Source organism: Parasteatoda tepidariorum, chromosome 8 (genome assembly GCF_043381705.1).
Source record: "Parasteatoda tepidariorum isolate YZ-2023 chromosome 8, CAS_Ptep_4.0, whole genome shotgun sequence".
NCBI lineage: Eukaryota > Metazoa > Arthropoda > Arachnida > Araneae > Theridiidae > Parasteatoda > Parasteatoda tepidariorum.
In genome coordinates, this window is record NC_092211.1 from 29,540,561 (window position 1) to 29,567,380 (window position 26,820).

Consider the following 26,820-nt stretch of genomic DNA (forward strand, 5'->3'; position numbering starts at 1 on the left):
ATTAGGAATTTTTAAAATATATTTCAAACTAGAAGTATCCCATCCGATTTCGAAAGAGGTAAACACCTAAATTCAATATTAATAATAATCAATAAACAGTCCACAATAAATAACAATAAAAAGCTAAATTCTTTTTGACCATAATTTACTTGTTAATTTTATAAAACATCAATTCTAATTACTAATATATTTCGTAACGTGATAATTTTCAAAATTTTCTCTTACACGCAGCACATCTGCCAATAAAACCGAATTTCATATTGCGCATTCGCCAGTTGTAATTATGGTGCAATGCAACAGCCATAAAATTAAATAAACTTTGTTTCAGTTTTCTAAAATTCTAAACTTTTATCTATTTTCATGGGAAGAAAGTCGTTTGTTCCTAAATGACTACAACAAAAATTAAAATTACTTTTTTTTTTTCAATTTCTGCATACTGATGGAAAAGAAAATCACTTGATATCGTCGTTGATGTAGAAATACGAGATAAACATCTTTGGTAGTAATCAGCATCCATTAACACATACGTTATAAACGGTATTTATGTGAACATTAATTATTTATTTAATGGCATTGACCTTCTAATATTTCTTTATCCTTTTTCTTTTTTTAACATTATTCTCCGTCATCATTTTTATTTTTTATTTTTGTTTAAAATTAACTGTTGTTATTTTTGCTTAAAATTAACTAAAATAGTGTATGAAGTAATCCTATGATATTTTATTACAATGAAACGTTTTATTATAAACATGTTTAATTAACGTTTTATTATTAGTCAAAGTAAAATAAGTAATTTTAACGTTTATTATACATATTTTACAAGACTGAAATAGTGGCACAACTAAAAAAACAAGCGTTTTGGACTGAGAACAGGTATAAATATGAAAATACACATTCTTTCAACAGCAATACTAGCACAACTCATAATTCAACTTGAAGGTAATCTTCGTTCAAGCAAACTGAAGCATTTCTTATGCATTTTCCTTAGCAATGAAAACTTTAAACTCCACTTATCTCAAAACTTGATTTTTTGAGTTGTGCAGCTATTGCAGCCCATTAGCGATATATGCAATTAAAATAACAGATGCAAAATTGTAAAGCATTAATGGAAATTAACTTTTTCACTCTATTACTAATTAATGTATGTGGCGAAAAACATTCAACGAGTTTTTTAGCAACTAATAATTGAATAGAAATTTAAAATGCAAAATTGTAAGTAAAAGAATTACTGCGCAAAAACGTAACAACTGAGTAAAAGAATTAGGTTAAAATTTATCTCAAAAGGATGAGAAACTTTAATTATTTTACTAAATTTGTGCTTAGACTCAGCAACCAACATTTTTTAAGATAGTGAAATTAAACAATTTTTAATTTTGATGTAATAATCTGTCTTTCGTGATTAAACTAAAATGATAAATTTTGTTCGAAGTTTTTGATTTTTAATGGTGAGTGTATAGTTATAGAATGTCAGGTTAATTCATAATTTCGACCATAGGGCTTGTAGAGAGCAACCGCCATTACAACATACAGGGCATATTGACATTACAATTGGGCCATTTACACCCTCTCTAATTTGCCAATGATTAAGTTACTTCAAATTTATTTTAAAAAAAATTAAAACGTAAAAAAAACAAAAAACTATGTATTCTTTTCATATATTATGATAAAAAAAATCTCATGTCGTTAGAAAAAAAAATTCTTTTTTAACCTCTTCTTAGTATTTCTGAAAATTAAAACGAAATAATAATTTTAAGAAAATCACGAATTCTATAGTTTGGCGATTGTTGGCGAAGAAATTAAAAAAAGAAAATTAACAAAAATTCTGCGTGCGACTCAGGTATTGGAATTTTATCGAAAGGATGCTTGGATGTTTTTAGAACGACTGTCACCTTTCAACCGCTCCTGTTACCCTCTTCATAACCTTGAAAAATATTTAGCTACAATCTATTACGCGATACGTGAACAAGTTCTGAATTATTTACATCAAGAAATCCAGTTGGAATGTTTTAATAGATAATCAAGAACACCATCCATGTTCATTCTGCTTTATAATTCAAGTACACAAGTAAGATTACATGCTTTTAAAATACTGTATTTAGATTCATTTAATGTTATTTTCCTTGTGTTTATTTGTGCTTTTTTCAAGGTCGCCATCTGGTGAATTTTAAAGTAACAAATTTTTAGGGGTTATCTGGGGTTATATGTCAAGCGGCTTAGAATTCGAAAGATTTAACCGATTTAACAAAGATTTATTGTTTTCGAGAATCGTCTTAATATACGTCATATTTACCTCACTATTTTCAATTTACGTCATTTTAGTGATTTTAATTTGAGGTAAAAGAACTGTTTTGTTACATTTCGGTTTTTTTACGGATTATCTACTACAAATTCAAGTAAACAGGTAACTTTTGACTTATACAAAGTTATTCACCTTTGTGTTTATTTGTGCTTTTTTCAAGGTCGACCATCTGGTGGAGTTGTAAGCAATAAATCTTAAGGGGTTATCTAGGATTATATGCCAAAAATTTTACCGATTTTACAATGATTTATTATTTTTGAGAATCGTCTTAATATACGTCATATTCACCTCACTATTTTCAATTTACGTCATTATAGTGATTTTAATTTGAGGTAAAAGAACTGTTTTGATACATTTCGGTTTTTTTATGGATTATCTACTACATCACAGGAATTTGTTTCACTTTAAAATTCAAGTAAACAGGTAACTTTTAAAATTTTATATTTTTGACTTGTACAAAGTTATTCCCCTTTGTGTTTATTTGTGCTTTTTTCAAGGTCGACCATCTGCAGGAGTTGTAAGTAATAAATCTTTAGGGTTTACCTAGGGTTATATGCCAAAAATTTAACCGATTTTACAATGATTTATTATTTTCGAGAATCGTCTAAACTTACGTCACTATTTTCAATTTACGTCATTATAGTGATTTAAATCTACGCCAGAAGAAAAGTTTTGTAAACACACTCATGGATTTTCTTGACTCTTAAAAGAACAAAATTGGAAAAATCTTGTAAATTAGTATGATATTTTGTTGAGTTATTCGATACTTCTTGTAATTAACTATTGAGCTCACTGAGAAATTTTAAAACTCTGCAAATTCATATCACGAGTTTCAATAAGCAAAAGGAATTATTTATTCTTACCAAATATTAATTTAAAAAAAAATTAAATAAACTATTATTTAAAAATTTTATTTACTTAAATTATAAGTTACATATTATTGTTTTTATAAATTAATGTATTATTAACCCTTTGACGGTTATGAACGAGTTCAGCTCGCAATCGAATCGTGGCTCATAATGCCCGCAAACGAGTTCCGCTCGGGAGCAAGATTTCTACCGTAATGGTTAGTAACGAGCACTACTCGGGTAGTGAAATTTTTCCCCAATGCGCGCTGACGAGCTGAGCTCGTTCGCCATAATTATTCTGCATTGACTATGTTAAAAACGAAAAGTACGTAAAAACTGTTATTTATGTACTACGAATACTTTAAGAAATTTTTAAACGCGTGAGGCGAGCTATCTACCGCATCCAGAGAAGCCAACTTGCTCCGCTTTGTAAAATAGTATTTCCTAGTGATAGCGAAAGTCAAGTTACTTTCAGTTTAGTATTTTTCCTTTTAAGTAATTTTTTCACCACTAAATATCAAAAACTATAAGTATCATATAAAATGCAACGTTAAAGCAACAGTCTACTGGTTACTCTATTAAAAAGTAGGCGTAACTGTCCATCTCCAACGAAATTATAACAATTCCAGAAAGCGAAGCAGTTGGCATCGCCAGAGAAGGGTGACATTTTCGGTAGAACAGCGGTGAAAAATAGCTGCCACTTTCGACTATTGTTTGCTCGTAATACTGCGCGAATTAATTAAACGAAAACTGCTCATTTCCCTGACCGTCAAAGGGTTAAATCATTACTTTTTGTTACATGCTTAGTTGATTTAAGGGCGAAAAATGTAAAATATGCAATATTTTCGTGATTTTTGATACTTTATGTCTAGAAATACTTCACTGTCTAGAAATCACTGAAGTTCTGATTACAAGTAATAAATAAGCTCTCTTCTTATAGAATTCATTTTGGGCTTTGTATTAAATATCCATAGTAAAATGTAGTTAACTTAACGTAAAATTTGAATTGAAATTGCTTTTATTTGCATAATAATGAGCACATGCACCTCTAGAAGAGTTATTTCCTGAACGAATTTTGCATCCAAATTTACTTAATTAATATCAAAAAGATAGTCACAAATTTCAGTATGATAAAAATGTTGATTAAAAGTAATTAATAAATAAACTGTTGATTAATTATTAAAATAAGATTAATTCAGTATATGTTTGAGTTATTTTTATACCTACAGAAAACTATTCTAAAAAAATTGATTTTTGGAGCCACTGCAAAATATTGTTTAGTTTCAATTAAAATCTCCTAGCCCCTATTCTTACTGGGGTAAATTTAGTACATATCTGCATGTTATCTAACAGACATAGAAAATTCTGGCAATAGTTTATAGATTCGAATACTTCTCCCTCCAATATCCCTAGAATATCTCCAATGTTAGGCGGATCATGGGTAAGAAACTCCTTGACATCAAGCTAACGTGGAACGTTATGGTGGTTTTCCTCTTCATGTAACGCAAATACAGGTATAAAAATAAACTTAGCTTGTTCCAATCCTTGATCCGAGATTGTCCTTGTTTTCTAGGTTGGTTTCAAAATAACGAAGTGGTGAAGGTCAGCATGGAAGCACAAAAAGACCAAAGGGTTAGCTGCTCAACACCGGTTACAAAATAGAACATAAAATAGCAGATGCACATTTAATGAACAGCTTGGTGTAAAAAGATTCCAAGTGATATTCAGAACAAGCTCAGCATTCTGTGTCTAAAAATGGAACATGAGGGGTCTTCCTGCCCGAGCGGTATCGCCCTCCAAACGATGTGCAAAGCGTGGAAGTAGCGGGTTCGAATCCCGCTGTTACGCTGGATGTATATTTGTGAAGCCCTTCTTTGTATTGTGCTACTTGTCCTTTTACTTAACAAAGGCTTATAAGTCTTAATTGAGCACACAAGCCTGCAAATGTAAGTTGTACCTATAAACAAACGTTATATGGCCAGATTACATAAATGGAAATAGCTATAAGCTAACGCAAAGAGCTCGCCGCACTCTTCTACAATCTATGACCAGATTTATTCCTAGCAAGCGTGGAGGTAGCAGGTTCGAATCCCGCCGTAACCCTGGATGTATTCTTCGTGATGTCCTTCTCCGAAATGCTCTGTCTTTCTACTTGACAAAGGCTTATAAGCCAAAATTGAGCACACAGGCCTGCAAATGTATGTAATTTCAGTAAAGCAAAGCAATAAAGTATTCCTAGCACTTAATTTTTTCCAGACGTTAATCAGAAAATTTAGATGTTTTTTTTTTAATAGGAAAATGGATTTTGCAAATAACTTTCTGTTGTTATGTTTTAAAAAGCTAGTGTTGTTAAATTCACTAGAAAGTCAGTCAGAGCAGTAGAATAAGAAGAACGACGAAGTTTCCTTTCAAATAATGACCGTAAATCTAGTGATGTAACTATTAAAACAAGTTTTTTTCCAATAGCTAGTAGTTATGTGATTAGAGAATCAATATAACCAATGTTTTGTTTGAATATCCTCTGAAAATTAATACATATTGTAAATTCCTTTTAGGCTTCTTAGATACATGCTTTAGATTCTCAATTTGAGATTAAAATGATGTCACTACAGAGGATTTCTGTACAACTCAAAGGCATTCACAATCCTACCTGTGGAATTTACAGAAATACAGCAACAGCCGTTGCTGAAAAAACCGATGTGAAACCATTTAATTCCATTCCAGGACCTCCTAGACTGCCTGTTATTGGGAATCTTCATTTATTCGGGAAATTTGGTAAGTCCGAATTAACACTAGCGTTATCATTCTTTTGTGTCTATTATATTCTTATTAACATTGGGATAATTAAATTGAGAATTAAAATGTACTTTAGAACTGTGATTGTTTTTCTTTATTCTATTCAAATTGAAAATGTTATTCCTCATTCTGTTTAAATTAAAAACGAAGAATAATTAGATTATGTTCTCGCTCAGCTGTGGTGATATGGATTGTTGATCAGAAATGGAATAAGCAAATAATATTTTGTTATTTTGAATTTTTACCTGCTTGCACATTGTATGCAAAAAATTACAAATACTTTGTTGTATATTATACATAGTTCAGAGGCAACATAAAGTTTTACAGTTAATATGATCATATCGCTCATGGGTTGCAATAGTGGCACAACTCAAAAAATCAAGTTTTGAGATAAGTGGGCTTAGTTTTCATTGCTAAGCAAAATGCATAGGAAAAGCTTTAGTTTGCTTAAACGAAGATTACCTTCAAGTTGAATTATGAGTTGTGCTACTATTGCTGCTGAAAGAATGTGTATTTTTATATTTACACCTGTTCTTAGTGCAAAACGCGTGTTTTTTTAACTGTGCCACTATTGCAAGCCATGAGCGATATTATCGTTACTTAGATCGTAGTTGCGTTGAAAGTCTTACTTACATAAGTTCAAACTTATATAGGTCAGAATAATTTGAATACAATAATAAAATAATTCAAATACAGCAGCGATACCTTTCAAAATAGCCACATTCTTCAATTAAATAATAATTTAAACTAAATAGTCGTATGATATTTACATACTCATATTATAATGTGTTTCAATTTCAATAGTTTCTGTTGACATCAATTATATGACACAATTGAAAAATATGTTGTCCTATTTGGTAAGTTCTTTAATTTTTTTTCTATATACACATATTTCTCTTATGTAGCAACAAAAACTCTGGTATTTCTCTATTTATTGGCAACATTATAGTTATTATTCATTTTGTTAGGTTGCCTTAAGTAATAATAAATAGTTTTAAAAAATTAGTCATACGTTAAGTCAGATTCATTTTGTTACGTTCTAATAATAATAATAAGCAATAACAAGTAATAATTGCGTAGTGTAAGTAATAATATTTAACAATGATAATTATTAATAATAATTAATAATAATAGTTACTAATAATGATTATTAATTATTATTTAAGTAGTGTTGAATGTTAGTTTTTCGTTAAGTATTTAGAATAATTTTATATTTTTTATAGGGATAAAAGATTAGATATAAAGCAATTAATTTATTATTGTTAGTTAAATATTAATTTATTATTNTTTTGTGCAAAATTTTTCTGCACATGCATTTGAATATAAATTTCTGAGATTTTAAATCTGTTATTTTACCTTAATTTTAATTAAAAAATATTTTAAAACCTGCTGATTACCTATAGTATAATTAAATTTCAATATAATGCATGGCAACTGTTGGTAGTTTTGAAGTTTATATATTTTTTTGGCAAACTTTAGTTTTTGACATTTTTGACGGGTTTTTGACGGTTTAAACCAGTATTATACCCTCTTCATGTCAAAAACCACTTTTTGACGTCAAAAACCCAACCCTGATTCCAATAATAAAAAGTAATAACAAGTAATAATTACGTAGTGTAAGTGATAATGTTTAACAATGACAATTACTAATAATAATTAATAGTAATATTTATTAATAATGATTATTATTTATTATTTAAGTAGTTTCGAATAGTTAGTTTTTCGTTAAGTATTTAGAATAATTTTATATTTTTTTTATAGAAATAAGAGATTAGATATCAAGCAATTAATTTATTATAGTTAATTTAATATTAATTTATTATTACATTTATTTTTGATCATTTCTAAAATAACCGTAGAAATTTGAAGCATAAACGCTGCTGAGGTGCCGATTACTGTCCTAGTACTTATTGGTGACGGAGCTTGCCTTTTTCCAGCAACAGTATATATAAGTATAATGCGAATCTCAAATTATGGCTCGAGAGGTGTGTGAGGTAGTAGTACTGTATGAAATGGATGATAACGATTAATCGATGATGACTGATTGGGATGAGTTTTCTTTCTTATCCCATGACAGAGATGGAAATAATTTTGATACTCTTGCTGAAATGTCTATACATATTTTACCACGTTTATATCAACTTGCCTTCGTGTATGTCTGTTCGGGTGGAATTTTGTAATCGATTTCAAACTCGACTAGTTACAGACTTCAAATTTAGCACATAGTTCAGAATTGGACGACAATGCATGAAAATGAAGAGAAAAAAAGACATACGAAGTAAAATAAAATTAAAATTAAAGAAAAATTAATATTCTCGTGATCGTCTTTTGGTGTCGATTCGATTATTTCAAATTAGTGTCAGCTGAAAAGTTTTGTGTACTGTGAGTGAAAAAATTGAAATTTTGGAAGTGAGTACAAAAAANAATAAATAAAAAAAAAAAAAAAAAAAAATCAAATTTAAAAGTAATATTTTTAAAAACCACGTTTTTGTATTGAAGAATAATAATTAAAAAGCAAAAATTTGAAAAACGAAAAACGTGGTGAGCATGAAATACATAACAGTACATATACACATTTTCTTACACATGCACAGCCACATCCACATATACATCATCCTACACATGCATATACACAAACATATTCCACATACACATCCACATTCAGATACAATTACAGATATACATACACATATTCTCATGAGCACACATACACACACTAATATAACATTACTGCTATGTATTTTATGCTCCCCACGTTTTTCGTTTTTCAAATTTTTGTTCTATAATTATGATTCTCCACTACAAAAACGTGGTTTTTAAAAATATTACTTTTTATTTCGATTTTTTTTAAATCTATTATCACAGCGTAAAAATTACATTGAAGTGATTATAGCTTAAGTTTCAGCAATTAGAATTTATACGTTTTTAACCCTTAAATAAAAAAATGTCATTAGTCGAGAAGTTTTAAATCATTTTTAAACAACAAAAAAATGTTTATCTATGTATACTTTTAATGATTTCAGGTCCTTATTCCATGGATTACCTTCAAAAAGCTTTCTTAGACTTGCACAAAAAGTATGGAGATATCGTAAGAGTAGATCTCGGTGTTCGAATGGTACTGCTTTTTCGACCCGAAGATATCCAGCGACTCTACTCAGTGGAAATGTTGTATCCAAAAAGACCTATTTTCGAAGCTCTTAAGCTTTATCGAAGCAAAAGAAAAGATGTTTACAGTTGTGCTGGCTTGGTTTCGGAGTAAGAATTTTCTAAATTATCGATTACATTCAGGTGTGAAAATTAGATTATTCAATAGACTCGTAAAGGGCGGAGCCTCTTCTGTGTTCAGTTGCCTCATTCTTCGTAATCTGGATAGAGATTCATTAGATTTTATTACGTCACGAGTTCTGCTTGCGTCATTGTGAAGAAGAAAATATTAATCCGTTACACAATTTGCGAAAAGCTGTTTCTTTTGAAGTTGAACAAGAGTAGGACGAATATTTACGTTTTTGTCTATAAGATTTTTTAACATCAGTTAAAATTTTGCGTCTTAAAATAAAAATGTTCAGGCGTTCTTTATTGTTAGATATTAAGTGAAGACAAAAAATTTTTTAAATGCCTCTTCTTTAAAAATAAAAGCAAGTTTAACGTCTTAGGACATAGGAACATTTTTTTGTCAGTCAATATTTACGGATAACCATTTCAAATTTAATTTTCAAAACGATAATTACATTATTTATTTGAATTTCTTTTTTTTTTTACGTTTCTTATATTAGAATTTTATGTCCAAGTACATTAAATCCAATAAAAATGCTTCATAATCACCGTCCTTACTGCATATTTTTAGAGCCATCGTCGAAACTGAAGTAAAAAAAATTAAACGTATTAGGAATTTCCAACTCCAGTTAATATTAAAGTTGGTAAAAAAAAAAGAAAAAAAATCCTAGACTGTTTCGAAACATAATAAAGCAAACTGGGGAAGGCCGGGTAGAAAAAGGGCTTCTTCTATGGTAGAATTTTGTGCAAAATACTACATTGCGACATTGACAATCGCTAAGGATTTGTGCAAAGTAGCGTTCTTAAAAATCGACCATATAGAGGCCGTAATAGAGCAGTACCCATTATCTGCATAAATGGCAGTGCACACAATCTCTTCATTCATTCGAAAATTCATAATGTTAGGTATCGAAAATTCATAATGTTAGGTACCAAAATAATCATAAGTTGTTGAAATTCTATAGCTCTACTGCCCTTTGTGTGCCCTGGTTTGTTACACAATTCTATTGCATACAGCCCTCTGTTCTGACTTCTCCCTCCACCTACGGATCTTCAATATTTCCAAGTCATCAATAACGACGTCCTTCCACATTTTCCTTGGGCGGTATCTTGGCCTGGTTCCCATAGCTATGCAGTTGATGATTTTTTCCATACACTATTGATATAACTCGGATCAAACTCTTTTGATAATACTAGGGCCAAACGTTATTAATATCCATATGAGCATTAGAGGGATTGAAATTATTAAAAAACCTGTTTAATTGAAGCTGTGAGGATTAAATGCATCTTAGCGAAAAGAAAAATTTTCCAGTTTCTTTAACTAATAAAAAAAATTTCGATTGTTTAAACCTCTCTTTTATTATACCTGGCATAAAATATTATCAATTACATTCGTTTTTGTTCCGTTTCTATTTTTATTCCATTTTTTTCAGAAGTTCCTAAAAATGCATATTAAAGGTAGTCATTACAGAACATCCTGTATAGTTTACTTGTTGTTTCAGGAATGGAAAGGAGTGGAAACGTCTCAGAGATGCTACAAATTTTATGTTATCTCCTCATTTTGCACAAACCTATTTATTGGGACAAGAAAAAATTGCAGAAGATTTCGTTTCTTTCATGCAGAGAAAAAAAAGTTTAACTGGACAGATTCCGAACTTTTTGAACGAAATATATCGATATACAGAAGAAGGTAAAAGTTTAATTATATTATTTAATATATTTTTAAACTGCATTTTGAAAATTTCAATTGTGAATTATATTTTGATTAATGAATTAAAATAATTTTATTGTTATTTATAAAATCATTTTATTGTTATTTATAAAATCATTTTATTGATATTTATAAATAATTTATAAAAAATTAGTTAAAATCATCTTTTTAAATTTGACGTAAGATGATACTTCATATAAACCAGTTGGCGAACACTTATTGTTAGTACATGTTTTGGCGATATGTGAGAGACATACGTGAAGTGAAAACAACATGAAAAGGCGCAAGTGATATCAAATACCATACAACAAACATACGGTCGTTTGGTACTACAAATGTGCACTTCTGAGTCGAAATAACTAACAGAGTGGCCGGGATAGCCTGGTCGGTAGGGCGCTCGGCGCATGTCCGAGAGTTCTGGGTTCGAACCCCGCCGGTCGAAGACTCCCCGTGTAGTAAAGTGACTGATGCACGTTAAATCTGTCGAGTTGCAAAAGTCCTCCATGTTCCCATAACAAATCAATACCTCTGGGGGTACTGGATTGGAGATCGATCGTTCTCTGATTCAGGTCAAAATTACGATCTGTGGATGAATGAATTGATGAATGAATGGGTCCGCCCTATAAACGGGTGCGACGTATGGTGTGGCAGAAGTCGAATTCTTGGCCATAGATGGCGCCACTGAGAAATAAGAACAATCGCACCCCTTCTGCCTAAACAGGCATAAGTCAACAACAACAACTAACAGAAACTCACGAACAATGGACAACGCGTGATTGGTGTAGCCACTTAAATGTTCTATGAAATATTTTCTTCAACTTGATCTTCGAAGACAGGAAAGAGGTTCAACAGCTTTTTTTATGTTATGAATTCTACTGGTTTGTGTGTGTGTGTGTGAGAGAGAGAGAGAGAGAGAGAATATGCTTCAGTACCGCTGTTTTTTAAGATTTGGTACAAAGTTGGGACAAATATTTACGTTTTGGCTAAAAGCTCAGTTAACAGTTAATTTTGCTATACCACAAAATTAAAAGATTGTGTTTTGGCTATTCTTGAGATGTGTTTTTTTACTATTATACCGAAACTATTTCGTATTTTGTTGTAAGTGATATTATTTGCGCTTAATCACGTTTTTCAAAGCTTTTTTTAACCACAAAATAAACTTAGCCTCAACCATTCTTTATTTGATTGCAAAGCAGATGGCTTAGTATTCTTTTCTATACGTCATGAAATTTTACCATTTATTTCAGTTCGAAAGCAAACCACTTGTAAATCTATATGTAAGCCGCCTGCATGAAATCAAGTCATATGTAAGAAAGGGGGGAGTTTCTTCTGTGATTTCGTTTCTGCGGGCTACAAAACTAATTATCGAATGTTATTTATTTATTTTTAAATTTCACTCTATTCCTTTCAAATTTTTCATTATATATTTTTAATTTAAGATTTCTAAGTTTCTTAGTTATCTTTTAAAAAATATAATCATATTACCATGCACATTAATCATAATAAAGCATGATCGAGAGCCGCAATAGTTTAAGGCACTGTCATTAAAAAACTAGGCTCATATTCCCCGCTACGTTAATAAGGAACTCCAACTTCTGATCAATGAGTATCAGCTTGCTTTTTGAGTAAAGGCGGTTGGTGCTTAACTACATTGCGACCATCATGACGATGGTCACGAAATTGCTGACCCTTAACCCTGTCGTGGGGACGATTTATTTTACATAAAATTGTGATTTTATTTGAACTTAAATATGGTTCAATTTAAAAACCTATTCATATAGTAGAAAGTTTGAATGGTGTATTGATTCAGGTTAATCTTAGAATCGATATTTTTGAAAATATAGTAATTAGTAATTATAGTAGCAAAAAATTGTAGTTTTGTGCAATGAAATATTATTGTTATAAAATCCAAACATAAATCATGAAACTTGACTCTTTATTATAGCTGTAGGACTGGTTTGTTTTGGAATGCGATTGGGCCTTTTGGATGCATCAAAATCTCAGAACAATTTCAGTAAGAAACTTACTCAGTCAGCGGATGATGCAATGCAAGGACTGGCTGATACACTTCTTGGGTTTCCATGGTGGAAGATATTTAATACTCGATCCTACAAGAAACTTGTCAGTTCTCAAGATTTCTTCCAAAGGTTCGTTTTTTTTAATTAAAATAGTTTGAGTAGCATTAAAAATTAACCTTCCTGATATAATATGTGTTTGTTCTTTCCTTGCAAAAACTGTTCCTAATTATCCTCCATAACAAAACATTAAAATAGAGCGAGAGAGGAAAACTAAAATGATAAGAAGACTTAGGCTTCTGAACAAACCAGGTAATAAATTTAACTAAAAAAATATGCTCCAAAAAAATTTTTTTTTCTTACTCTAAGGCAACAATCACGTTTTTAATTTAAAAGAAAGAAATTGTTCATCTGTGCGTAATAATATTAATATATTTGCAGTGCAAATTTGCCTCAATAAATTATTACAAATCAAATACAAATTTAAATCAAATACTCATACAAATTTGCTTAATAAATTATGTCAATAATTATGTGAACCTTACTAAGCTGCGTTTCTATTCAAATTGATCAAATTGTAAAAAATCCAGCTAAGTGTTCCAGTCAGTGACCATAAAATGAATGTATACCTATAATGATCATAAAAACGATCTGCTAGTAAATTTTTCTTGTAAAATCTATGGCTGGCTACTTACCATAACTTAACATTATGCTTGTAAAAGTTATCTTCGTCTTGGGTCTTCACGTTGTTTCAGACAGATGAGTTTGTAGTCCACTGAGGATTAAGATTTGTTTGTACGTTTTCCGTAATTACAGAGGGTGCAAGAGAGATGTTCTTTGATGACAGTTGGAATCGAACCTGGTACTTCTGTGGCCATATCCTGATACTGTAACTACTACGGAAAAGTGCGTGCGGGTGCACCCTTTAACAGAGTTGAGAAGCTTTAATAAGCAGCCGTTTTATTTAACGTCTGATCCTATTAATTTTGCCGAAGTTTGTCACAATTGTGTACTTGCTCTTCAAGAGGAAGATTATGGATACTCACACATGTTAACTATGACGCCAGGGCCTGTTGATCGTTAATAAGCTAAATGGAATGTTAAAATTCAGCTAAAAAATTCTTTACATAAGTTACAATGTTAATTAGCATGAAGTTAATTAAATGCAGCCCCGTATCGAACATCGAAATTGCCGAAATATAATTCTTCTCGTTTACGTCTTTTAGACGAGACAAAATTTGACTTAGATTTATTAATTGTTTATAAATTTTTTTGTAGCCCTGATATATTTTTGTTTTGAGTACCTGGAAACTTCGATGTACAATTTGTATGTTTATGCTCTACATGCTTCGTGCCTGCATTATATAGTGAAAGAATTGAAATATTTGTGAAAGTTTCAGTGTGAAGGAATATAGAATGTGTCAGTTAATAAAATAAATACTTGACGACTTAAGGCCTGTTTAGACGATCCAATTTCTTGGACAGAGATTGATCGATATTGATGGAAACTTGTTTTGCTTTGAGCTTGGATCGTGTAAACAATCATCCAAGAACTTGGTCCAACTTCTTGGACGATAGTAGAGCATGTTCTACTTTCTATCCAAGTTTTTTCTCCCTTAACCAATCAGCGTCTTAGGTTTTGTGACGTCAACAAGCTGGCAGCAAATTATGTCATTTTGTTGTGGGTTTTCATAGATTTTAGTCCAAATAAATTGATCTGTTGAGGTTTATTTGTGTTATTATGATTTTATTTGAATTTATTTAGTAATTTTAAACTTATTCAACATTATAAAATAATACTTACATATGAACAATGCGCATGCGCAAGTTTTTCTTTCAACGAGTCAGCGACATTCAAGAACTTGGATAATGTCAACGAATCATCCAATTTCTTGGATAGAAATCCGTTCAATTTCTCGGATTCAAGAAATTGGACCGTGTAAACAGGCCTTTAATGCCACGTTTTAAGAACCAATCAAGATCGAGATACCCACCCTATGTCACTCGCAGTTATCCCATTATGGGTATTTTGCATCCTACTCAAAAAAGGAAGCTAGCAGTATAAGTTAAAGGTCAGCTCCCCGAATTTCATGAAACTTTCTTAGAGTGCGTAGTATCGTGTAATTAAGTTAAATAAGAGTCGGAAGAATTGGCATGATAACTGGGTGAACTTGGCGATGCGATATGGAAGTTTGAACGATAATATAGTTTATCACGTTTCAAAGTTTCTTACCATGTATGTGTGGTTTCAGTCATCTCGTTGTATAGTCAGTTGTTTTTAAATAATTATTATTCATCAACGTGAATAAAATGTTCTTCTTAATATTTATCAAAACAATCTATTTTAGTAAAATTTTACTTTAAAAACATAGATAAAGTAATATAATAGATAAGCTATACAAGGTTAAAAATGCAAGGGATGTTAACAATATAAAAATACAGGAAAATTTCGTTAAAACAAAACCTACATTAATTTGCTGTTTTTCGGAAAATTTTGATTAACTTAAGTATAAAAAAATCATAATAATAATATAAAAACTATGAATATCCTTATTTGGGTTACATTAGTGAACAGCTTTTTAAAAGTCCGCAAAATGTAAAAAAAAATTTAGGTCACTGCTTTATAAATTTCTAAAATGTCAGATTTTTACATTTTGTACCAGGTAAATTATTTAATAAAAATGTTTAATTCATTGTTTAGCATCATTTTAATAATAACAATAATAAAAAGTTTTAATTATTATACTAGCCTAATTATTATTTATTGTTTTATGAAAGCATTTGCTAATTTTAATTATTTAAATTTATTCTTCAATAGAATGCTGTCTTCTTTAAAAAATACCATTAAAGATTATTGATTGTTTAAAAGTTTTTTTCTTGAATTTCCTTTTATAACATTAAACTATTGCGATTCTCTTATAAAAAAATATGTCTAAACATTCATAATTTCTTTTTTACACAGTTTCGATGTATAAAAATGTGCATAATTATGTATATTGATGAATTAAAATATTATGTAATGATTTCTTTTCTTCAGTTTCGAAAATTTTATTTTGAAGCATCAAAAATAAAATTCTTTCTTTAAAACGTTTTATTAATAGGTTTGACATAATTTATAGTAATAATATTAACATTAATTACAAAAATATGTTCTTTTTGCTTTATGTGATTTTCATTTATGACGTTTCGCTTTCTTACACAAATTATAACACTCGTCTCTTTTTAAAAACACTATTAAATGATTCTTTAGTCATTTTCAATTTCACCGTTGCCGTCAAAATTAGCAAGGTATGAATATGAAAAAAAAACTTATTAGACTGTATAGTAAACATAACAGCAGGCTTAACTTGTATAAAAATTAAGTAATTTGTTGTTGTCTTATCTTTTGTACATAAGGTGCCTTATATAAAAGAAAACCTTGAAATAAATTTCAACGTCACGTGACACTTCAACACGCAGCAAATAAGAATGGCCTCCAGACTCTATTAAACTTGGTTCAACTAATCGAGCTGGACCTAGATATATCACATTGCTCTTGAAATTTATGGAGAAAATAAAGTGATCAACCTTGAAGTTAAAATAAGTTGATGTGTTTTAAGTGTTATTTAAGTGCAAAAATAGCTAATCATTTCGAATTTACGATTCAATTGGGAGAAAAAGTGTAGATGAAAAAATTATAACGTTTTTCTTTAAAAGTAACTTTTTAAACAATTTTTACCATTCTAAATGCTTTCTTAATTTATATATGAAGTTTAAACAAAGTTGAGGTGTTTTAATTGTTATTTAAGTGCAAAAATAGCTAATCATTTCGAATTTAAGATTCAATTGGGAGAAAAAGTGTAGATGAAAAAATTATAATGTTTTTCTTTAAAAGTAACTTTTTAAACAATTTTTACCATTCTAAATGCTTTCCTAATTTATAAATGAAGTTTAAGCAAAGTTGAGGTGCTTTAATTGTTATTTAAATACAGAAATAGTAAATGATATCGAACTTGTAATGATACTAATGGACTAGTAAATGATATCGAACTTGTAATGATACTAATGGACTAGTAAATGATATTTAAATGCAATTGCTGGAAGAGGTGTAGATCGTAAATCTTTAATCTCTATTTCCTTTAATAGTAGTTTATTAAATAATTTTTACCATTATGAATTTTTTCTTACTTTCATAACAAAGTTAAAATAAGTTTAGATGTTTTAATTGTTATTATTTAACTACAAAAATAGTAAATGAAGTCGAACTTCATTAAAATGCAAATGTTGCATGCTTTTTTCTTTAAAAGTAACTTATTAAAATCAGGGGGGAAAGAATTAAAAAGATTAGCGTGGGAGGGAATGGTTTATGTCTATTTTACACAAAAAATAACTGTTGGTTCACTGCCTGTTGCATTTTGAATTTTACTAAAATTTGATAAATCAATAACGTAAAAAACTGGTTCTCCCGAGAGTTATTACACAGTGAAGATGCGCTTTACTGAGGAAAAACCCTTCCTTTTCAAGCGCAAAATCGTTTTTTCTCCGAATCAGCTTTTATTGACTTAAACTGTTCTCTTTGTCGTCTTTAAATGTTTTTTTTTATCATTATGAATATTTTTTTTAAAATTTAATAACACCATAGGTGTTTGATACCTGACATCTTTTCTATTATTTTACTGTACACTTCATAAAAAAAAATTATGACAGTGTAATTTTTAATGTTAATCCAGTATTTCACAGTTTGAATTGAAGTATTAAATCTCTCAATAACATGTGACGAATCTAACAAGTTCAGTACGTCAGTTGTCATAATTCTTTTAAATTTTTCAATGAAATTTTCTGTGCACTGGTAAAATTAATCTTTAGAGTAAGTGAAAATAATGAAAAAAGAAACCTATTATATCTTTTTATTTTTTATTTTTATTAAAACACTACAATACAAACAAAAACAAATGTAGAGTAAATGAGCAACTTTTGGATAGCTAGGTCAATTTTGGATGCAAAAGAATGGAATAGCCTATTTGCTCAAATCAGTTATAAACTATAACTAAATAAATGCTATCAATTAAAATGTAATTAAATAGTTAATTAATAAATGATATTAAATATTATTAATATCTACTGTTTGTTATCTATATTATATTATTTATTAATTAAAAAGGCTAATATTTATTAATCAGTATCGAGAATTAATAATGAATATTTATAAACTGAATAAATAATATTCATTTTTCTTACTTCAGAATTAAAAATAAATCTATACTTTCAAAACTAAATGAGGCAAACACTGCTTAATTTATAATTAGTTCTAAAATCTGATATATTTCTTTAATAAAAGTTTCCTTTATTGCAGCTTTGCATCGGATTGTGTTAAAATAGCAAAAGAAAAACTGAAGGATGATAGTATCAAAGACAAATCAGAATTAGAGTTTGTCAAAAGACTTTTGGAGGATCAAAATTTATCGCCTTCTGATATCAGCCTTTTGATGACAGAAATCTTTTCAGCCGGCATTGATGCAGTAAGTAACTAATTCTGACTCAAAATATTATGGAGAGATAGCCATAATCTGAAAATATTTTCCTAAGAATTTAAGGGCCTTTCTCACTGAATGCGAAAAAACCGCACATGCGATCGAGAACCTGATTGGCGAGTTTTTCGCGGGTAAATATATTTCGCCAATCAAGTAGTGGACCATTAACACTGCATGCGAAAAATTCGATTGGTGAAATATATTTATCCGCAAAAAACTCGCCAATCAGGCAAGCCGTCGAAAATTCGGGTTTCTTAATCTTATTGTCCTTTCTTGCGAATTTCGTCATAACTGTTGCAGACAACCAAATAATTTTACAACACAATTATAAAACTCGTTATCTAAGGATAATTCTACGGAAAAATTTAAATTTTGATAATTATTTTTTATTTTGTTATTCATTTTTCAACTGTATATAAATTTTGCATCACTGTATGTAATTTTAACTGACAAAATCAAAAATTTTAACCGAACAGATCAAATATTTCTAGAAAAATGGAAATTTAAAAATCCGAATTTTTAAATACAATTTAGCAAGTGAAAAGAAATGGAATTACTATTTTCGATTCGCTTAAAAGTTCTTGAGCTATGGTGAAACGCGAAAAAAGGAAAAGGAAAATTAAGGGTCTCAAACTTCTCTCCAACGACTGAGGGAATCATATTTTCCAGATTGCATCTAGTATGAATATATTCTAAAGGTTGTTGCTACAAAATACCCTGCATCACTGGGAAAAAAAATTGGTCAAAATCATCAGAATAGGGTAAAATTAACAATGTTTCTGGCTGCATGGTAACACCAATAAGTGCGGTAATTTATACCATATCACTTTGGTATTTATTTTTGGTAAAAGTAACAATAAAATATTTTAATATCTAATTACCACACATGATTAAAATTAACTGAACATGGTAAAAATTGCAGTGCTTCTAACTCTATGAAAAAAGCATAAAGCTAACCAAGCAACCTCGCCTTTCCCCCTAACTCTAACTGAAATGGAGGTAGTGGGTTCAAATCCCACTGTAATCTAGACAAGAAAAACCCACATGTAACTATAAATAAATAAACTTGGTTTGGATATTCCGGCTAATGCAAAGAATAGCTTGTCTCTTGTAAAAATGATAAACAGAGAAAGACAGCACAAAAATTATTGAACCCGGTACCTTTACACTTCAAAGCGTTTCGATGGACAATAGCCCTTGGCATCGGGGACGAAAATAATGTATGTTTTTTCACTTGCAATAAATCCTAGGGGTCGTCCTCGTTTTGCGGTATCTCTTTTCGGCTAAACGCTCTGAAGCATGAAGGATGGAATTCCACTATGAAGCTGGATATTGATTCTTGCTGTCTTATTAAACCTAGTGCAATCTATTTCTCAAGTTGAAAAGAGTTTTTAAGCTACTCTTTGTACTTGTATTTAGACCCGTATGTGTATGAGAATAAATAAATAAATCCCACATCTCCCCCATAAAAGATACCTAAAGCAGACACCATAACTTGATCTATCCAACTTTAGATCTTTGAAAAGCATTAGTTAGGTCCATTTTTCCTCTGTTGTAATTGAGAAACATTAGTTAAATAAATAATTAAAAGTAATTTAAGTCCTATTAACCATTTAAATAAACCACCATTTTAAATAAACCATAGAATTAACAGATTATATGGTCTGCTATTACTATTCGATTTGGTTAGAGGCATAGACATCAAAATGTCAAACTTGCCAAATGAATGGTAAAATAAATGATAGTTCTAATACTATAGAGCAGAGTTTCTTAAACTGTAAATCCCCATACCAATTGCGGTTGCCAAAAATTTTGGTATTTTTGATATTTCTCTAATATATTTCAGAAATTTTATAATTACCAAATACTTTTGCACAATGTGTCTGAAAATAAAGATATTACTGACAAAGAAAAAACGAAAAAGTTTCGACGAATTTTTATTATTGTATGTTATTAATTCCCATATTGTCTCTTGCTTTAAAATTAAAAATTAAAGCTCCAAAACTGCAATAGTATATTACAGAAAAAGTGGAGAAATTGACAATTTCCTTCACGCGTTTGTCTAATATTTCTCAGACCGTCGCCAATAGCCCATTAAACAGCTCTAGTGGGACATAAATAAAGTGATTCATTTGCAAATACAATTTGTTTTGATAAATCTTCATAAATTTATTAAATTATTCAATTCTTGCTTGATCTAATTATTTTTTCATAATTGTTTTTAATTGCAGACAGGAAATACAATCGGATTTATTTTGTACAATCTTACTAAGCGTCTCGATGCCCAAGAAAAGTTATACGAAGAGATAAAGCATTTCATGGAAGATGGTTTACCATTGTCAGCACAAAAAATGGATCAAATGAAATATTTAAAAGCATGTATCAAAGAATCGTATAGGTATGTTTTAAATAATTTGTGATAATCTTTGTTTTGTCTATTTTGTTATATAATTGTGTAAAACTAATCTTCAAAATTGTGAANATCAGCAGAATAGGGTAACATTTACAATATTTCTGGCTCTATGGTAACACCAAAAAGTACGGCAATTTTTACCATCACTTTGGTATTGATTTTTGGAAAAATTGAAAATAAAATATGATTTTATTATCTAATTACCAGACATGTTTGAATTTAACAGAACAAGGTAAAAAATTTTCTGGCTCTACGCATTAGTTAGGTCCATATTTTATCTGCTGTAGTTGAGAAATATATTAGTTAAATAAATAATTGACCGTCACTTAAGCCCTATCAACCATTTAAATAAACCGTAGAATTAGCAGATTATATGGTCTATTACTATTCAATTTTGTAAGAGGCATAGACATCAAAATGTTGAAATTACCAAATAAATGGTAAAATAAATTATAGTTCTAATACTTTAGAGCAGAGTTTCTAAAACTGTAGATCCCGATACCAATTGAGGTCACCAAAAAGCTTAGTATTTTTGATATTTCTCTAATATATTACAAAAATGTTTCAATTACCAAATATTTTAACACAATGTGTCTGAAAATAAAGATAAGACAATATACAGGCAAAGAAAAAAAAGAAAAAGTTTAGACGAATTTTTATTATTGTATATTTTTAATTTTCATATTGTTCCCTGCTCTAAAATTAAAAATTGAAGTCCCAAAACTTCAGTAATATATTACAGTAAAAGTGAAGAAACTGACAATCTTCTTCACTCTTTTGTCGGATATTTCTCAGACCGTCGCCAATAGCCCATTATACTGCTCTAGTTAGACATAAATAAAGTACTGCTACTACTACTTCATAACTATATATTGTTAATTCATTTGCAAATGAAATTTGTTTTGATAAATCTGTATAAATTTATTAAATTATACAATTCTTGATTGATCCAATTATTCTTTCATAGTTGTTTATAATTGCAGACAGGTAATACAATCGGATTTATTTTGTACAATCTTACTAAGCGTCCCGATGCTCAAGAAAAGTTATACGAAGAGATAAGGCATTTCATGGAAGATGGTTTACCATTGTCAGTGCAAAAAATGGATCAAATGAAATATTTAAAAGCATGTATCAAAGAATCGTATAGGTATGTCTTAAATAATTTGTGATAATCTTTGTTTTGTCTATTTCGTTTTTGTCTATTTTGTTATATAATTGTGTAAAACTAATCTTCAAAACTGTGAAAGAACAAACAACAACAAATCCCATAAATTCATTTCACAATAAGTTGATTCAATATTATCTATAATTAAAAAAAAAATTCAAAGTTGGTCAGTAAATATTTCGCATAGACTGCAACTGTGATTGCACGAATTGAACTGTAAAATTTATCAAAACAATTAAATCATAAACAATAACAAACTCTATTATTCCATTACCATTATGATGCTTTTCTGTACACATGATGGGACAAAAACTTCTAAAAATGACTTAAAAAAATTTTTCTTAATATAAAATCAGTGCAAAGTTTCCATTTAGAATCAAGGAAAAATAAGTTTATTTTACAGTCTTCCTATAATGTTTTTCTAAATTTTCTTACTCACGAAGCATTCATTATGTGAAGCATCTATACATTTAACATGACAATAACATGTTACATTTAACATGGATTTTTCATTTCTACTTTTTTAAATTTTAAATAAATATATCAAGTTTGTGATTTAGTATAATTTCTCTCTCTACAGATTAACTCCAACAGCCGGAGGAAATGCAAGAATTTTATCTGAACCAACTGTTATATCAGGATATTATTTACCAGCCGATGTATGTACAATGATCTTTATTATTATTACTCATAAACTGGGGTCCGCTGACGTTTCATAACCCCCCAGATAGCTTCGCAACAATTTTGTTTCTTGACTCAGCACAGTCTTTCTTTTTCTCAATAATTGAAATTAATTACTTAAAATTTATGTTTTTAAAAGAATTCTAATCACTTCCACTCATGCTTCTCACGTTCCATGCACAAACATTTCTCTTAGAATCAATTCTGTTTAGATAAATTTGTGAATAGAAAGCAATCACTTCATCAAAATAACTTTCAAAAATCAAGCTAAATTGTTAGAATAAATTTGCTTGGTTACAATTGCAACTTTATCAATAATTTTTCTAAAATTTTCAGTTTTTTTTATATCCTGCTTTTAACAGTATTTATTTGACAAGGATTGAAAAAATACATATTACGGGCCATCATCATTACAGGATTTATAACAATCAATAGCAATCCCTGAAAATCTTGTAACATCCTTTTAATATTCCTTAACTTAATACATGCTACTATTTACTTACTTCTACAATTAACTTCTTTTACTAGGTTTTATGCATTGCTCAGAATCCAATAATATGTCGTCAAGATAAAAATTTCGACAGAGCTTCGGAATTTTTGCCAGAAAGATGGTATGTCGATAGTACAGCCCGCATCAAAAAAGTTGGACACCCTTACAGCATTTTGCCATTTAGCCATGGCTCAAGACGTTGTGTTGGACAAAGATTTGCCGAACAAGAAATAAGACTTGCCATTATCAAGGTATTATTTACTTTTAATCAGGATTGCGTTTGAAAGGTGACGTATTGCATTATTTTTTTTTTATTTCCAATGAGCTGCACAATCGATCTTGCCGATGAGCAAACCTAGTGCGTTCTCTAGAGGTGGTATCCACTCTTTCAGGACTACCACAATGGGTAAGATACCATTGTGAATTGCATTATTGCCCAATGCAAATTAAAATCGGTTTAACTCACAAACTTTTTCAAGCTGTAGGAATTTTAAAAATTCTCAGAATCCAATTACATATTAAACTAAAACTTTAAGCAGAGCAAATGAATTTATGCCAGGGAGATGGTATGTTGTCAGTAACAATCACATCCAGAAAGTCAGTCAACAACAGCATTTTGCATTTTAGCCATGGCAAGACATTATAATGGATAAGGATTTAACGATCAAAAAATAAGACTTGCCATTATTAAAGTTTTAATTTCTTTTCAGTATGGGCTATACTTAGTCTGATAGTCTGGGCCTGGATAGTCTGATTGGTATGGCGTTGAACTCTTGTTCGAAAGAATGGGAGTCCAGCCGGACAAAGAATCCACATGTATTAAATGGTGACTTTTGCGCGTTAAATCACAAAGTCGTCCAAAATCCTATAACAAATCAATACCTTTTAGGGTTCTGATCCAGTATTTCCCTTGTCTTCTGGATTGGGTTCAAAATTACAAGGATATGGAGTTGAACATTGATAGCTGTAAACTCAAATTTGGATCGGCTTTTCAACGAGGGTTATATAAAATAAAATAAAATATCCTTTACGATTGACAAACTGAGTAGTCGCTCAGGGCCGTTAAAATTTCGCAAAATTTAGTAGTTTTAAGAACAGTTAGTAAATTTACACGTTTTTTAAACTTTTATATTGCAATGTAATTCAATTATAGCGTAATACAGGGTGCGAAATTTCCACCAGCGAACTTGCCATTGGTGACTGAATATTTTGGCCAGGCGAGTAAGTTTTGTCATGTAAAATGTTGCGCTTCGATTCAAACTGCCATCCATATTTTTCTCAAAGTTTTCGTTTGAAATCTTGGAAAATTTTAGGGCTCAACTTTAGTGAATCTTCGAGGCCACGAGACCTAAAATTCTCTGGAAGATTCACTAGTGATCATAAATGAACCCCTCAAACATATTTTGACCCTGACAAGTAGTATTTTATTTAGTGCTGAAAGGCAGAGGTATATAAAGACGATGAAGTGCTGTAAGTATGGGAGCAATTTTAATGTTTTTCTTATTTTAATGACTTTTAATAATATGTGGAGGATGTTGGAATCATTGAAAAATCTGTCTCATATATTTTGCATCCTTTTATGGTTTATAGATGCCAAAAAGTTTTTCATACTACATTTATTAAAATTGTTCAGATTTTTTTCGCGAGTGGCAAGAACTTGAATTTGGTTAGCATCTTTAAGAATTGGAATTTCCTGCCTTAGTGTAACATATTTTAAAATGTAGCGTGTTAATAAATTTGTAACAGTAATTTTTGTCACTTTTTCTCTTAAAATTTTATATCAAATCTTATTGTATCGTAATAATTTAAAAACTAAGCAAGAACTTAGAAAATGCAGAAAATAATTTTTGCTTTTGATTTCAGTATGTAAATTTCGTTTCGAAATTTTTTTTTTCACACTTCATTTGTTGTTATTCATGCAAAATTCATGCCATAATGCAAGACTTTTCCATAATTGAAGGTCCGACAGTGGACTTATCGTAAAGACACAGTTCCCAGTAAAACACCGAAGTCAAGCATCAGTCAAGTCACGCTGTGTCAGTAAGCGGGTGGGTGTCCACTTTGATCAGCCCGCATAGGGACCGAGTGTGCGCGGCATCGGTCCTCGTTAAACTGTTCTACCGTAAAATGCTCGACTTCGAGCGTATCAGGCTACCAAAGCAGGGGAGTCATCCCCTTCGCAGAGGATTAAAAGCGCGATGGCATGCCTTCGAATCATCCTCGGGGATGTTTCCCAGACCGTCGTCTATAGCTCATTGTGCAGCTCTAGTGCGACGTAAATAAAGTACTTCTCTACCATAATTGAAAAAATTGAGTTTTTCACCTGAATTTATTCAGTGAGAAAAATATAAACAAGTAAGAAAAAAATATCATAGAACTTTAAACTCCCCAGAATTTGAATACCTAAAATCTAGCGGCTAGTTATTAAATTAGTAACCAGCTGCAGAAATTTGCAAAAAATGCTTTTTCTTAATACAAAAAAACTGTAAAATTAATATTATTTAGTAATATAATTTAACAGTAACATATAATTTTATTAATTGCAGTTTAATCTATACCTTATCAATTTGAACATCAAATTCTACAACAAATTTAATATAATTATTAATAATAAAAACTTACTTCCGATCGATATATGCAAATTCTGTGTCTGCTTTCTACGTGTTTCGTAGAATTAATGTGACTCTATTTATTTATAAAAATATGTCAGGTCATTAATTTCGATGGACTTTAGTTTTGTAAATATTTTGTTTTTAACTTTATTATTATTATTATTATTTTTAGATTATCGAGAAATTCCGAGTGGAATATGATGGTCCTGAGATAGGAAGCAAATCGCGTATGTCCCTTATACCAGACAAACCGCTGAATTTTACTTTTGTCGAGCGATAAATAGATGTCTGGCTGATATTGCTCAAATGAGTTGTGAAATAAATATGTATGAGATTGAAAATAAATAAAACTTATATGTATATTTTTTTAAAAATTTCCCTTTTAACATTTTGGATTGTATGAATTTCAATATATTTTTTTATCTATGTTCTAACTATCATAAATAAAAATTTTTAATTAAAGTTGAGTTCATATATTTTATTCTAATTACAGAATTCAATTACAGAACCTTCTTTCTTTATTTATTTTTTTCGGTAAACAGATTGTTACCACAGATAGATAATATTAAAAAATAATCAATCAAAACACTGTTTATTATTTTGTACATGTCTTATTTAAAAATAATTAACTTTTTTTTAATTAATAAGTAAAATTTCATTGTATTAATTTAACTTACAGAGCAGTGTAAGCAATTAAATTGAAAACTATCATAATATATTTTTTAAAGTTAAAATTATTCGTATATATTTTTTTTAAATACAATAAAACAATTTGATTTTTAATTCATTCAATTTAGATTCAAAAAATACAGAACCAAATTTCTCGCTTAAAAAAGTCAGATCATGAAGAAGAAAAAAATACGTACCTGAATTTCTTCTAGATAATCCTAAATGAGAGATGAAAATATATTTCTCTAATGTAATATTAACTGTTTGACTTAAGTTTTGTTTTATTTAGTTATCGTCGTAATTTTTTAATTGTCGTGTTGGAAGCCTGTGACGCC

At 29.8% G+C, this 26,820-nt stretch overlaps 1 protein-coding gene across 8 annotated transcripts; it reads left to right on the plus strand.

The window, feature by feature from the left end:
• Positions 1 to 376: 376 nt before the first annotated feature.
• On the plus strand, positions 377 to 26,283 carry LOC107454542 (cytochrome P450 302a1, mitochondrial). Of its 8 annotated transcripts, none has more exons than XM_043053210.2 (10): positions 377 to 537; positions 5,703 to 5,922; positions 8,967 to 9,198; positions 10,719 to 10,906; positions 12,873 to 13,074; positions 18,275 to 18,440; positions 21,849 to 22,015; positions 22,614 to 22,692; positions 23,243 to 23,455; positions 25,989 to 26,283. In XM_043053210.2, the coding sequence occupies exons 2-10, from the start codon at positions 5,745 to 5,747 to the stop codon at positions 26,094 to 26,096; spliced, it is 1,533 nt and encodes a 510-aa protein (XP_042909144.1). In that variant the 5' UTR covers positions 377 to 537; positions 5,703 to 5,744; the 3' UTR covers positions 26,097 to 26,283. The 8 variants fall into 8 exon arrangements, with proteins under 8 accessions (XP_042909144.1, XP_042909142.1, XP_042909140.1 ...); XM_043053208.2 differs by lacking the exons at positions 377 to 537; positions 21,849 to 22,015 and adding exons at positions 1,838 to 2,065; positions 20,684 to 20,850; XM_043053206.2 differs by lacking the exon at positions 377 to 537 and adding an exon at positions 1,839 to 2,065.
• Positions 26,284 to 26,820: the final 537 nt, after the last annotated feature.

Coding starts and splice junctions, on each gene's coding strand:
- LOC107454542 (XM_043053210.2), top strand. CDS start 5,745: ATGATGTCACTACAGAGGATTTCTGTACAACTCAAAGGCATTCACAAT. Junction 18,441..21,848: donor TTTCAGCCGGCATTGATGCA/GTAAGTAACTAA, acceptor TTATAATTGCAG/ACAGGTAATACAATCGGATT. Junction 22,016..22,613: donor TGTATCAAAGAATCGTATAG/GTATGTCTTAAA, acceptor CTCTCTCTACAG/ATTAACTCCAACAGCCGGAG.